This window comes from Bubalus kerabau, chromosome 6 (assembly GCF_029407905.1).
Source record: "Bubalus kerabau isolate K-KA32 ecotype Philippines breed swamp buffalo chromosome 6, PCC_UOA_SB_1v2, whole genome shotgun sequence".
In the NCBI taxonomy this organism is placed as follows: Eukaryota; Metazoa; Chordata; class Mammalia; order Artiodactyla; family Bovidae; genus Bubalus; species Bubalus kerabau.
In genome coordinates, this window is record NC_073629.1 from 21,296,515 (window position 1) to 21,311,994 (window position 15,480).

Genomic DNA, 15,480 nt, shown 5'->3' on the forward strand with positions numbered 1-15,480 from the left:
TTGTATCTTTTCATAAAATGGACTTTTATTGTCTTCATACATGGTTTCTCAGTACCACAGAAAACTGCAATTTAGGGACAAACAATTTTTGGATGGTTCTTATAGAAATATGAGTTTTCAGAAATGATTTGTGTAGAAATGTGACGTTAATGAAAAATAAAAGGGGTCAAGAGAAGAGAGTCTGTAGTATATGCATCTAATTTTTACTTTTTAAAACTCCTTTAAGCTCTAATCCTGTACTCAAGTAAGAGCCCAACAAAATTCATCAGAAACTGAAGTGATTGTGCTATCAAATACAAGGAATACATTTTTTTGAACTGATACAAATGGTTTAATTGTTAATTCCAAATACTGTAAACATCTGTACATACATACTTTTGTTCTTACTATTCAGTTTGCCTAAATTAAGTATGAGTTCATGAGCTATTTAAAAAAATTAATTTTTATTGAAGTCTAGTCCCTTTACAATGTTGTGTTAGTTTCTGCTGTACAGCAGTCAGTCAGCTATATGTATACATTATATCCCTTCGTTTTTAGTTTCTTTCCCATTTAGGTCACCACAGAGAATGGAGGAGAGCTCCCCGTGCTATAGCTGTATACAGTAGGTCCTCATTAGTTATCTATTTTATACATAGTAGTGTATATAAGTTGATCCCAATCTGCTAATTAAGCAATACACTTATTTATTTGATAAAGAAACCATGAGAAAAGTGGAGTGGAATGGGCTCAGACTTATTCTCAACTCATCACCGGGAGTCTTGGTGTCTGTGCCAACAGTTCAGGAATCAGCAGGCTACCTGGATGTGGGTTATAACAACAAACACAAAACCCAAGGCTCTTCTCCAACATGCCTCTGGTCAGTGGAGAAAGCCTGCAGCGACGCAAGAGGGGAAGTTGCACCATTCGGCTCACCTCTCCATCACCATTTCATCTTCTGCTTGCTGACCTTGATGTAACCTGAGAGCTTTCCTTGCTTCGGCTGTGCAGTCCAGAAGCCAGAACTTCCTCTAGGAAACTGACCAGTAGACTTGAGTTACTCAAAGGGGAAAAAGAGAAAAAAAAAAAAAAGGCATCTCCAAAACAGAGTATCTTGCTTATAATATCTACGTAGATGAAAGGATATCATGAGTAGAACACAAGAAGCACTGGTCTGATATCTGGGTGCAGAATAGAGGCAGCAGTTGAGCACAAAAACATCTGGACTGGGAGAGTACCTTTTTGCACTTCCCCAGAGTTCTCACTGTGTTTTTAGTTTTAAACTTGCAGGATTTTTCAGGTTTGAAATTTCTAGTCTGAAATACAGAATTTTTAAGGACAAGGCTGTATAATCTCAGAACCATATTATATCAGTACCTCTTACTTATACTCTTAAAACTGCCTCAGAACTTTTATTGTGCCTCTCATCTATTCTTTATCCAATCTGCTATCCAAAGTGGCATCAATTTTCTAAATACAAGTTATATCCTATTGTATACTTTCTCCTCTTCTGCTTTAAAAACTTTCTTTTGCTTATAGAATCATATACAAATTAAAATTCAAGGCTCTTTATAATGTGGCCTAATAATAACTAATAGTTGTATTTATTTTGTTCTGAGAATTGGTTTAAGCTATATGTGTGTATACATATAAACAAAAAATATGTATTTATGCTATTATCCTCACTTTAAAAATGAGAGATTAAGTGACTTGAGAAGGTCACAACAGCTAGTTAAGTGGCTTAGCTGGGATTCAAATCCAGCTCTCGAATCCACACAATACTCTCACTTGTCTGGTTCCATCTCTCACCAGCTATGCAGCCTATGTGCCTTTCGTTCCCAACCATTCATTGTTCCCTAAATGTGTCCTAAGCTTTCACACCTTTATGCTTTTGCTCTTATGTCCTAAGTCTTAAATGATTCACTACCCCTCCTTTGTCTGATGAAATCCCTTGTATCATTAAGGCTGAGGATTAAAGGCCACCTTTTCTGTGAAGCCTTCCCTAACTCTCCTCCATGCTGAACTAGTCACCGCCGTCATTATCACTCTGTCCTAGAGCTGTTTTAGTACCATATTATTAATTAGGTACTCCATACAGTATTGATGCCAGAATAGACTGTGAGTTACTTAGGGTGGGACTAAGATTTATTCATCTTAGATCTTCAGGGTTTAGCACAGAGGCTGACACTTAGTAGGGGCCCAATGAAGGTATACTGAAGCCTTCTCTGTAATACCGGAGTTTGGGAGGCAGTACTTAGAAGTATGCTGGACTCATTCTCAGTATACAGGTCTAGTAGCAGGCAGAGGGTTGGTGAAATGATCAGGTAACTTAATATTACCACAGTTGTGGCAGTTTTAGACCTGGAAGATTCTAGGCTTAGAGAATTTAAATTCCAAACTCCTTTGCAAAAGAAGAAAATGGTGAAATAGAGGGAAAGGAGTAGAAGCTAAACTCATCTATTCATCCACTGAACACCTCTGTTAATAATGGCACCTCTGTCTAGCCTGGCTCTTTGGCCAGTTGGCCAGGAGACACTTTGAGGTCAGAAAATAAGTGTCAGGAAATGAGGCAGCATTTTTTTTTTTTGAAAGATAACACAAGAAGTCTTTGATTAGTGATTTTTGGTAAGAATGAAACAAATATGCTGGGAAACCCTATGAAAACCTATGAGGTGATCTTTGCTTCACTTGAGACTGTGCTACATGTGCAAAGGAAAGGAGTAACCTTCCTGAAACTGTACTTAAAGACCCTGCTCTGTGGGTCAACAAGACCCCACATTCTTGCCTGCAAAGAGAAAACACTCTTTATATCTGCTAGGCCTAATTTTGTTCCCCAGGGCTATTGTGGCTTTTTAAAAAGTATCTATTTGGGGACTTCGATGAGTCACTTCAGAATGCTTTAAAAATTATGGGTGATGAACATATTGGTATTTGTACCCCAAATTTAGACTGTTTAAAAACAACAAAACAGAATGATTTTTCTTCCCAGATTTGTTTTAAATCCATATTACTTAAAAAGCAAACTCAAAAATCCCCTTCCCCTGTGGTACTGTAAACCCAGTCAATTCAGCTCAGTTCAATTAAATGTAGCAGTATTTACTGAGCAGCCGTTATATATTAGGCACTGAATGAGGTGTATATATGAACACTTGTTATGACTTCTAAACTTTAAGGGACTCTGAGTCAGAGGGATACACAATCACAAAGCAGCGTGAGAGATGGTACCAGGGGCTAACCTAGTGGATTAGCACTATCGCTTGTCTTGGTTTGTGCTGTCATTTTGGGCTCTATGGATAGAAGGAAGGTGGGCAGAAAAAAGCCCTAATTTTTATTTTTATTTATTTATTTATTTTTTTAAAAGCCCTAATTTTTAAAAGTCAAACTCAAAAAATCTTGCATCACACATTGAAAAACAAGTTTCTTTACTTTTAAGTCTTTGGTAAGGGACTAGAGACTAACACAGAATTTAAAATTTTAATTACTAAAATAATTGAAAAGACTGTGTTCCTAAATAAATCTATATATTATAACAATATCTATTCCTTTAAAAAAAACAAAAAACTATACTCCACAGATGAAAATTACATGTGAGTTTCTTACAACAAAAACATTAAAGGAATTTAGAATCAGATCTGAAGAGTGGTATAATGGAAAAAAATGAATGGAATTTCCAGGGAGCAAGAAAACAGAATAAGACATTCTGAAAAATAATGAGAAAAAATCCAAGATATTTGCCTTAATGGAGTAATAAGCTTCTAATTATAGCCAAATACTTAGCTGCAATATCGGAATGGGGGAGAGAAAAAGACAAGATGGAACTTTTAATAGCTCAAAATACTGATTACAGTTGTCAGAGCTACTAGTATGTTTCATGTTTCTTTGCTTTTGCATATACTATTCCCTCTGTCTAGAAAGCTGTCCCATCCCTATTGCATTTTACCTAGTGGACCAATGCATCTTGTAAAACCCAACTTGCTCTCACAGTACAACGCCTCTAGGAATTTATTTGTTTTTGTATCTATGTTCCATGTAAGCCTATGAGTTTTTTGGGGTACAAGTAATACATGAATATATTCTTTCTGTAAAAGTGTTAAATAGTATACATAAAGCTCATCTTCTTTGACTCTTCTTTTCCCCATAGTCTTTCCAGAGATAACAATTTGATCAACAAATATTTATTAAGTGCCTATGTGCCAGGCACCATTTTAAAAGCTGTGAATATAGCAATAAGTGAAGTGAAAAAATTCTGCGCTCATGGCATACATATTCCAATGGGGAAGGAAGGAAGATAAGCAAAATTGATAAGTAAAATGTAATAATAATAATGGTAAAAAAAATCACTTACTACATGTGAAGTACAATTCTAATGAGATAGAAACCATCCTACTTCACAATGAAATTAAGGCACAGGAATCAAGTCTTATATTTTGAACATGACCAAATTGGGATGCAAACCCAGATAATCTTGTTCTCTTATTCAAGAGAACAAGAGTTTGTTCTTTTAACCATGATGCTACACTGCCTCTCTGTAATATGTCAGATGAAGAGAATGCTATGGAGAAAAACAAAGCAGGTTTGAAGGAGAGTTGGAGGTAATGATGGTGGTGTGAGATTTTAAATCCAGTGGTCAAGGAAGACCTCACTGAGAGACTGACATTGGAACCAAGACTTGAGTAAGGCAACGGAAGACATATCTGCGGGCTTCCAAGGCCTGGTATGTTCAGGGAACAGAAAGGAGGCAGATGTAGCTGGAGTGAGGTGAATAAGGTATTGATGCGATTACAGAGATTAAGGGAAGGGGACGGAGGGGAGAGTGAAGATGAGCTCATGTGAGGCCTGGTAATAAGGATCGTAAGGATTGTGATTTGTACTCTGAGTAAGACAGGAAACATCTGGAGGGTTTAGTGCAGAGATGTGACATTATGTACTTTCACAGATTTGCTCTACTGCTATACTGAGAACAGACTACACAGGGGGTTAAAGGTAAGGCATCCTGATGGGAAGTGATGGTGGTACAAATCAGGCAGTTGTGATGAGAGGGTATCAGGTTCTGGACATGCTTTGAAGGGAAGGATCACAAGATTTACTGATAAATCAGCATGTAGGTGAGAGAAACAGGGGAGCCAGGAAGACAAAGTTTTTGGACTAAGCAAATAGGAGAATGGATAAGTCTGAGGGAAGATTATATTTAAGAAGAAATACTGGAAACCTGGTTTGATTACTGTTAAATATGGATGTTTATTAGACATTCAAGTAGAAGTATCAAGTAGACAGTTGGATATATACATCTGGAGTTTGGGAGAGAAGCTCAGATTAAAAATAGTGATTCTCAGGACTTCCCTGGTGGTTCAGTGGCTAGGACTCTGGGCTCCCAATGCAGGGGGCCCAGGTTCAATCCCTGGTCAGGGACCTAGATCCCACATGTGGCAGCCAAGGAGCCCTCTTGCTGTAACTAAGACCCAGTGCAACCAAATAAATAAATAAAAATATTTTTAAAAATAGTGAGTCTCAATGGAGAGGTGTGTGATTTTATGTTCAGGGTACATCTGGCAATGTCTGGAAACATTTTTGGTGGCCATAACTGTGGGAGTGTCACTGGCCTCTGGTGTGTAAAGGCCAGGGATGTTGCTGAACATCCTACAATGTACAGGACAGTTCCCCCCAACAAAGAACTATCTGTCCTCAAATACCAACAGTGCTGAGGTTGGAAAAACTCAGACTAGAGATGTAAATCTGGGAGTCATTAGAGGCTATAGTTTAAAGCCATAAGACGAGCAAGGAGTGAGGTGTACACAAGAAGAGAGGGAGTCCAAGAATAGAGTTTTAGGGACTTCAAAAATAGTAAAAATGAACAAAAGAGACAGAGAAGGAATGGCAAGTGAGTTAAGAGGACTAGCAGAGTGTAGTTTCTGGAAGCTAAGTGGTAAAAGTCTTTCAAAGAGAAGGAACTGGTCAACAGTGTCAAATGCTGCTGAAATGTCAAGTAAAATGAGTACTAAAGTTGATTCTGAGTTTAGCCACATGGAAATCCCTGGAACCACAACAAAAGTGATTTCGGGGAATGACAGGCATGAAAGGCTAAATGGAGTGGCTTAAGAGAAGAGGTAAGATTTAAAAGAAGATACAAGTTTAAGGGAATGTATAAGGAGAGGAATCAGAGGTCGTGAGTAAAAACAACTCTTGAAGAATTTTGCTATAAAAGAGAACAGAGAAATAGCATAGAACCTGGGCAGAGACAGGAGGTTAACAGAGAGTTTTTAAAGATGGGGAAAAAACCCAGCATGTTTCTGTGCTTCTATGAATGATCCAATAGGGTGTGAAAAACCCATTCAGGATTGAGAGAGAAGCAGGTCTGGAGTGATGCCCTAGAGAAAGTGAGGGAATGGAATCTGGTGCCCAAGTGGGAGGGCTGGGCTCAGCCAGCAGCACTCACCACTTGATGGGACGGAAGGCGGAGGACAGCGGCAGTGTGGGAGCTGTGGGAGTTCTTGTCTAAAGACTTTTTACCTGCAAGTCCACCTCAAATAATAGCTTCTTGATCTGTGTATCCGCAATATAAAGCAGACACTGAATTAGGTATTTGTTGAATGAATACATGGATCAGATTTCTATTTTTTAAAAGAAGTTGAGACCTCAGCTTAAATGTCACCTATTGTGCTAAACTCTTCCTAAACATCCGGCAGCAATTTTATCAGGAGTAAGGGAACAAGGTGGCTTTGATATCTGCGTCTGAAAATATTAAGAATCTCATACATAGAGATCATACTGCTCTTCACTGGGTGTATACTTTACCCATTTAGAACTCATTATTTCTCAAATGCAATGTACCTTTCCCCACCACCTCCTGTCTTCAGTTATGCTATTTTCTCAGTCCTGAATGCTCTTTCTTCCTATGGAAATCCAACTTACTCTTCAAGGTCTAGTTCAAATGCTATCTCCACGGTGAAGCATTTCCTGATTACACTGCCAGAATTAATTATTTCTTTTTTGGACACATTTTATTTAACTTACATACATTAACACTTCTCAAACTTTTGTACCTAAGAACCCCTAAACAACAGAAGAGAATCAATTTATTAGTATTGAGGGTACAGTCCAAATGGTTTACTGGCTTATATCTTTCTTTGAGGGCTGATATTTTGCTTTAAAAACACATAACAATTTTGTTATTTTTCATAAAAGGGCCTTTTAAATTTCAACATAAACATATTTTTATTTTTTGCATAGGAGTTGACCAGTTAAATTATTTAATTCTACTCCTGGAATTAGAAGTCCCACCGACTTCTAAAGAAAACAGACATCCCAAAAGATATGTCATGCTTATTCTGTGCCTTTGTGTGACTCTGGTACTAATCATATCCTAATTTGAGAAATACAGGTTTGTTTGCGTTCTCCACCTGAACCATAAGATCATTAAAGACAGGGATCTTATTTTCTTTGTATTTTAGGCCCTGTCTTGGAAAAGTACCTTATATAAAGCAGTTACTCAATAAATATCTTCCTCCCAAATAGTATAATCATAACAATCTATCAATACCCTTGGCTCACATTTTTTTCTTGCTGCTCTGTGATTAAACCAATAGTAATAGCAACAGTAAACAAAACAAAAACCCAATAACTCAAATGTCTATGGACAGATGAATGGAGAAGCAAGCTGTGGTATATTTACACAGTAGAATGGTACACAGTACTGAAAAATGAATGAACAAAGTTACAGGGAATAGTATAGATGAATCTTAGACATATGGCCAGTGGAAAAGTATGATACAATTTTCTTTATTAAGCTAAAAAATAAGCAAGACTAAACAACGCTTGCTTATTCTATGTTTAGAAATACAACTCTCCCCATCAAAGCAAGGGAATTAAACACAAAATTTAGGATACTGTTTACTTGTTGTAGGGAGATAAAGGATATAACTGGAGCAGAACATACAGACAGACCCATGGTACTGGGAATTTCCCAGTCCTTTGGTGAAGGATCCAAGAGTATTCATTATATTTTCTAACTTATATTTACATATATTCTTGTTGTTTAGTCGCTAAACACTTTTGGAACCCCATGGACTGTAACCTACCAGGCTCCTCTGTCCATGGGATTTCCCAGGCAAGAATACTGGAGTGGGTTGCCATTTCCTTCTCCAGGAGATCTTCCAGGGATTCAAACTGTGTCTCCTGCATTGCCCATGGCTTCTTCACTGCTGAGCCACGAGGGAAACCCAAAACTACTATGTTAAGATAAAATTAAGATAAAAGCTTCTATATCTAAATGGTTTCTATACTCTGACGTTTCTCACAATCTTTAACAAGCTAATGTGAATCTCTCTACTTTCCAGGAGGATACAGTGATTTAGTTGTCCAAGAAACTTTGAAAAATATCTATCAATATCTCCCAAACAAGTCTTCTATAGAACAAACCGTGGGAAACACTCAGTTAAGACATAAATTATTTCCTTGATTATAACCAACTCCAATGAGGTTACTTTACCCCATGATACTTTCTTACAAACAATGTAACCACCTATTGTAGACTACTCCTTCCCAGTTACCACCTTAGTACCAGGACACCTGATTTATGAAAAAATAAGCAAAGCAAAGCAAAACAAGTAAACAGGAGCTCTTGGTCTTACTTCCTCTCCCTCCTGTGAAGAAATAGGGAAAAAGGCAACCAATGGGATTCTGCATGTATCCAACACCTTGCATGTGTCATTCATGTGAGGAGAAAGGATTATCCTCATGGTCCATAGGGCAAAAGATGGACTCCTCAAAGACTGAACTGCCTGTAACATCACTTTCATAAAGGTATGAAAGAAGATTATCATCTGAGAAGAAAGAGAGTGATAGATGTACTTTCTCACTATTGGGAACATTCAAGACCACATCAATTTGTCAGAGCAAGAACTACAGAAGTAGAATGGTGACCACCACACCCAAACAGACAAAACCCCCTCACTCCCCCAAACCAACAAGAAACAAAGCTCCAAACAACCTCTCTGTAGCAAGCATGGATGTTAAAGACTCTGTGAAAGTCTATTAATTATAGAGGTACCGAGTCTGGAGGTTTCAAAGGGGAAATTTGCATGAGCACAACTGGAAATCAAGCTACTAAAGTTTTTCCTGCACAGACCACAAAAGTCACCTGGCATTTGGCTATCTTCATAGTAAATTTTACCATAACCCCAGTATTGCTGGGCATAATAACAGAATTCTGCTCTTGAATTATGTTAAAGTAAGAGTTTTCAAACCAAGTGATTTGGAAGTATGGGTGATAACAGAGGTGGTGATGATGAGTATCCAGCCTTTTTTTACTTGATTTTCCCCAAATGTAATGCTAATAACAGCAGCAGCAGCAAGCAACACATATTAAGTGCTTCTCCTGTGCCAGATTTTCCTCTAATATTTTATATATATTATATCATCCAATCATTATAACAATGATATAAGGAGCTATTATTACCTCCACTTTACAGGTGAGAAAATGGAGGTACAAAAAAGTTAAATAATTTGCCAAGGTCATACAAGTGGACACATGCAAAACTAGGATTTATAAAAGGTAGTCTGGGGACTTCCCTGATGGTCCAGTGGCTAAGACTCCGAGCTCCCGATGCAGGGGGCCTGGGTTCAATCCCTGGTCAGGGAACTAGATCCCACATGCCACAGCTAAGACCTGATGCAGCCCCTGCCCTCCAAAAAGGTAGTCTGGCCCTACAGCCCTTGGTTTTTTAAATTAAAACAAAAACAAAAACTGTTTATTTGGCTTTGCCAGGTCTTAGTTGTGGCATGTGGGATATAGTGCTTCAATCAGAGACTGAACCCAGTTTCCCTGCATCGGGAGCTCGAAGTCTTAGCCACTGGTCCACCAGGGAAGTCCCTAGAGTTGTTGCTCTTAACTGCTGTGCTACACTGCCTCTTAAAAGATCAAAGGGTATCAAAAGCTGATTTATAAATAATAGGTTTCATTCAAGCTGAGGAGTTCTAATGATAATCCTAATGAAAGAACTTATGTTCTGAAAGATGCATCATTCAACTGGGGAAGTTAAATACAGTTTTGCAGGGCTGTGTAGAGGCTACTCAACTATATACTTTACTACTTAGTAATTGCAAATGGTACCAAACTGACTTTTAAAACTCTGTGGAATATCTTAAAATTTTTCTCATTAAAAAACATTAAAATGCAAATAACATAAGAAATAAACAAGTAAATGAGTCGCTCATGTCTCAGTACACAGAGTTAGCATTTTTGAGTTTTTCCTTTCATTTAAAGTTTTTTACTGTCTAACCCAACAAATCCTGAAACAAATATGCAAACACTGGATAGGGTCTTACATACTACACAAAAAGGCATGTCCTATAAACTTGCAAAAGAGAATATCCCTTTTCCTTAATGGCAAACTTCTGGTTGCAAGAAATAGAAACCCATTCAAACTAGCTCAAGCAAAATAAAAAAAGTATCCTCAGTGACACAGCGGTGGGGGTGGAGGTCTATCACTGAACCAGTGTAAGATCAGTGCCTCTTAAAGGCACTGTGGAGAGCCAGTGGGGGCTGCTTTGAAACCACACAGTATCTGCCTCTGCCTCTTATTTCTGGCTGTCTCATTTACTGGTCTCTTACTTCACACTATCTGCTGCTGCTTTTTTCTCTGCATTTGAGTTGAAATAAAATGTTTTTTAACCAACTTTCTCTGTACAAATTATTTTTTAAATTTGCTATTTTTAAAAATCAGGAGCAGTTAACCTTGGGGTTGGAAGGGTATGATGTGAAGGTATAAACAAAACTTTTCTGGATGGCAAATTAGTATTTAAGCATATTAAAAAAGTTAATAGTCTCTGATGCAGTAATTTCACCTCAACATTGCTAGCAGTGCATGGAATCTAGGATGACAGAAATCTGAACCTGAATTCTAGCTTTGCACTTCCTTGCTCTATGACCTAAGGCAAACTACTTAATTTTTCTCTTAATGTTCTAGTTCTTTCACTTGCAAATTGGGACCACAACAATATTACCTTCTGGATCATCAACACTAAATGAGATAATATATGAAGTGAAATCAGCAGATTGTTTGGCATTACTATTATCCTAAGAGAATACATGGACAAGTATGTAAAGATGTATATAAAATTATTTTGCTATAGTACTGCTTATAAGAGTAAAAAGTGATAAACAATGACTATCAAACAATATTTGTTTTGTTAATCACCATGTATCTAGTTTCAAGATAGCCTCTGGAATACATAAGTGCTCAGTAAGTACTTGTTGAATGGACAAAAAACTGACAATTGGTTAAATAAATTGCAGCACAATCACACAACAGAGAAGGCAATGGCACCCCACTCCAGTACTCTTGCCTGGAAAATCCCATGGACAGAGGAGCCTGGTGGGCTGCAGTCCATGGGGTCGCTAAGAGTCGGACACGACTGAGCGACTTCACTGTCACTTTTCACTTTCATGCATTGGAGAAGGACATGGCAACCCACTCTAGTGTTCTTGCCTGGAGAAACCCAGGGATGGCGGAGCCTGGTGGGCTGCCGTCTATGGGGTCGCACAGAGTCGGACACGACTGAAGTGACTTAGCATAGCATAGCACACAACAGAATACCATTCAGTCATTAAAAATGACATATAAGTATTTTCACTGAAAGTACATGTATAGTATATTCCACTTTATTTAAACATGTATATGTATATATTCACAGGAAAAAATCTAAATCATCAAGACATTGACATTTCCAATGCTGAGATGGTGGTAGTATGAATATTTTTATTATCTTCTTTTTGCTTAGCAGCAATAAACTTTTTTCCCTACAAGGATTATATACTGATTTTGTAACAAAAAGCGATTTTTAATTAAAAAATATGTTTCAATATACAAATAAACTGGAATCAGGGGACACACTTAGATTTGAATCTTGGGTTAGTTTTTTAAAAAAGCATTGTATTAGAATTATTCATTTATATGCCTATTTTTCCATCAGACATTGAGACATTTAATGATACAGAAAATGTTTTCATTTTTCTAACACCTTGCACATAATAGCGCTCAATAAATACTTGTCAGTGATAAGCGATACACTCCATCACAGCTCTTGGCAATGGTGTCTTAACATTTTGCTACAAGAGAAAAATCAAACTCTCCCCCAAATCCCTACCAAGATGGTGATAGTTTCAACGGTTTCAAAACTGATTCTGAAATACCTACAAGTGAAGAAGTGTCCTCTGGATTCCTCTTTCTTTGAAATGCAAATTCTGTCATAGGATCCTAATTTTTCAGTAAATAATTCAGAGATCAAACCAACTCATGGTTACAGGAGAAGGTCCAAGTTTCTAGTGTTACTTGTTTAAGTAGAAATCTATAAAGAACCTGTTGATAATATGAATTGACATCCTCCCAGCTTCCTATTTATTTACAGAACTTCAAACTATAAACTGTTTTCTAAGCCCTAAACTGTACTCTCTCTAAAAAAAAAAAAAAAAAAAAAAAAAAAGAACAAATCAGAATTCTATTATTACCAACATTCAGGCATCATCTCAGGTAGTAATAAAACTAATAGCTGCCACTAGTTAATCAAATTAGTCATTTTTACCCAAAGAGCAACACTGTCTTAAATCTCATTCTTAATTATCATTGGATGGCAAAAACCATGAAAGAAAACTAAACAATTCCTTACATTTGTACTGTTTTTTTCCCTGCTTTGGTTTACAGTATTTTTTTAGTAAGCAGAAAGCATCACACAATTTCCATTAGGTAAAAACACATCTTGGCTATCTTATAAGTGACATTCATAAGCAAGGGATTTAAAAAATCATAGCTAGATAAAACTTCCTAAAATATTATTTCAACTGTGTGCTCAGACTGGAAACAAACTGAGTTCAATTCCAGCTTTGCCACTGAGAATCCCAGGGACGGGGGAGCCTGGTGGGCTGCCGTCTATGGGGTTGCAGAGTCAGACACGACTGAAGCGACTTAGCAGCAGCAGCAGCAGCTCTATGACTGGAAAAAGTACTTATCTGCTCTAAGCCTCATCTGAAAAATGAGGTTGATGATAATACAAATACCTACCTCACTGGGTTGTTATGAGAATTAGACAAAAATTTAATGAATAAAACATTACTATCCCACAGAAATGAAAAGCAAGTCACAAAAGGGAGTGGCTATGTAATTTTAAATGTTCTGATAAGCACATTAAAAAGATAAAAGAAACAGGTAAAATAAATTTTAATTGTATATTTTATTTAACCCATATAACTTAGACATTATCAACTTTAAAAATTGAGATATTTTATAGTTTTTGTGTATTAAGTCTGAATCCATTATGTATTTTATACTTGTAACATACCTCAAACTAGGCTAGCCACATTTCAAGTACTCAATAGTTACAGAGGCTACTGGTTACCTTTTTGGAGAGCACAGGTATAAAGTACAGTGTCTAACACATAGTATATGTTAAATAAATTTTAACTTCTTAGTGTTATCATAATCACCTCTTCAGAGTTGCTATAGGTCACTGTTTCTCACATCATGTGCTCATAACACCAGCTTATATCTGGTGGTTCCCGGGCATGTCACTAAATAGCACTGAAATACATAATGAGAAAATTACTTCTGCAGCCATGGACTGCAGCCCACCAGGCTCCTCTGTCCGTGGGATTTCCCAGGCAAAAATACTGGAGTGGGTTGCCATTTCCTACTCCAGGGGATCTTTCTGTTCCAAGGATCGAAGCTGCATTTCCTGCAGTGCAAGTGGATTTTTACCAATTTTTTTTATCCTTCTGACTATATCAAGGAAAAAGTGTCAGTTTGGTACTACAGTGCTATTTTTCAAAATTTTAATTTTTTAATTGAGATATAATTCATAGGCAATAAATGTACCAATTTTAGGGATATCATTTGATGATTCTGAAGAATATATCCAGTCATGTAACCATTTCCTCCATCAAGATATAGAACATTTCCAACACCTGAGTCAGGGCTTCTTTAAAAATCAAGAAACAAACAAAAATCAAGAAGCGAAAAAAACCTCAACAACAAGAACCATGAAGTCAACCCCATGCCTTTGAATGTTGTTGTTTAGTTGCTCAGTCCTGTCCATCTCTTGTGATCCCATGGACTGCAGCCCACCAGGCTCCTCTGTCCATGGGACTTCCCAGGCAAAAATACTGGAGTGGGTTGCCATTTCCTATTCCAGGGGATCTTCCCGCCCCAAGGATCGAAGCTGCGTTTCCTGCAGTGCAAGTGGATTCTTTACCAATTGAGCCACCAGGGAAGCCTCATGTTGCTTTCCAGAAAAGTTATGGATTTAAATTTCTAGTAGCAATATTTGAGACTGCCTCACTGTACATTTATCTTGAGAAAATAATTCAGAGGTAGGACAAGGATTTATCGATATACATGATGCTTACTGCAATATTTATATCAAGCAAAAATCTATAAACAATCTAAATGTTGAACAGTAATAGTTAAACAGAGATACACTCTTAAAATGGAAACTGTAGAGCTATTAGGATCATTTAAAATAATTTAAATAATATGGCATAATTAAAAGTACACTTAAAAATAAGCAAAACGAGTCAAAACTTTAAAGACAATGAATGTAATGTGATCCTAAAACTCAAAAACTTTCAAGTAAAGGAAAAAACATCAGGAGGGGCTTCCCTGGTGGTCTAGTGGTTAGGAATCCGCCTGCCAATGCAGGGGACTTGGGTTCAATCCCCGCCCAAGAGGATCCCACATGCTGCGGGGCAACTAAGTCCACGTGCCAGAACTACTGAGCTAGTAGGCCCGCAAGTTACAACTACTGAGTCCACGGGCCACAGCTACTGAAGCCTGCATGCTAGAAGCCGTGCACTGCAGCAAGAGAAGCCACAGACGAGAAGCCCAAGCAACATAACGAAGGGTAGCCCCCACTCTTGGCAACTACAGGTAGCCTGAGTACAGCAATGAAGACCCAGAACAACCAAAAATAAATAAAAATAAATCTTAAAATAAATTAGGAGAAAATATACCAAAATATTAACAGTGGTTAGCTCTGAGTTGTGTAATAGTATGAATGATTTTGACTATTATACTTAATTTTTATAGTACAATAAGCATGAATTAGTTGGGGGGAAGCCTATTTTTCTTCATTTGTCTTTGCTAGTTAGAAAGAAAAATAACTGAAAAACGAAACAATTATTGTGCAGGCTTATAGTTAATGAGGGTTTAATTGGATTCAGTGGAGTTATAGAGAACCTACTATGTGTAATCATTATTATTGGTTTGAAAGGGAATCTGGCAGTCAGAGGCTGGTTGATCTAGCGTTACATTTCCCCCTTGTCAAAAGTCGAAAGGAAATACTGAACCGACGGACAGCAACGTGGAAGACTGAGGCGCTCTCTTCACACACATCAGGGGCTCAGGCAATGCTGGCAGCACTACTGATACATCACCTCGCCGCCCTCTTCTCCTTCACTTCTACCCTGTACTCCGAGAAGACAGGGGCTTTCATCTACTGGGAAAATAATTCTATCCG

General features: G+C 37.6%; 1 protein-coding gene across 1 annotated transcript in view; it reads right to left on the reverse strand.

Annotated features, from left to right (window-relative positions):
- Positions 1-15,480, reverse strand: part of VPS45 (vacuolar protein sorting 45 homolog) — a 68,271-nt gene continuing 52,791 nt past the window's right edge. Inside the window, exon 15 of the mRNA XM_055584471.1 lies at positions 1-1,015. Within this exon, the coding sequence (XP_055440446.1) occupies positions 928-1,015 (88 nt within the window). The 3' untranslated portion in view covers positions 1-927. The remainder of the gene's footprint in view (positions 1,016-15,480) is intronic.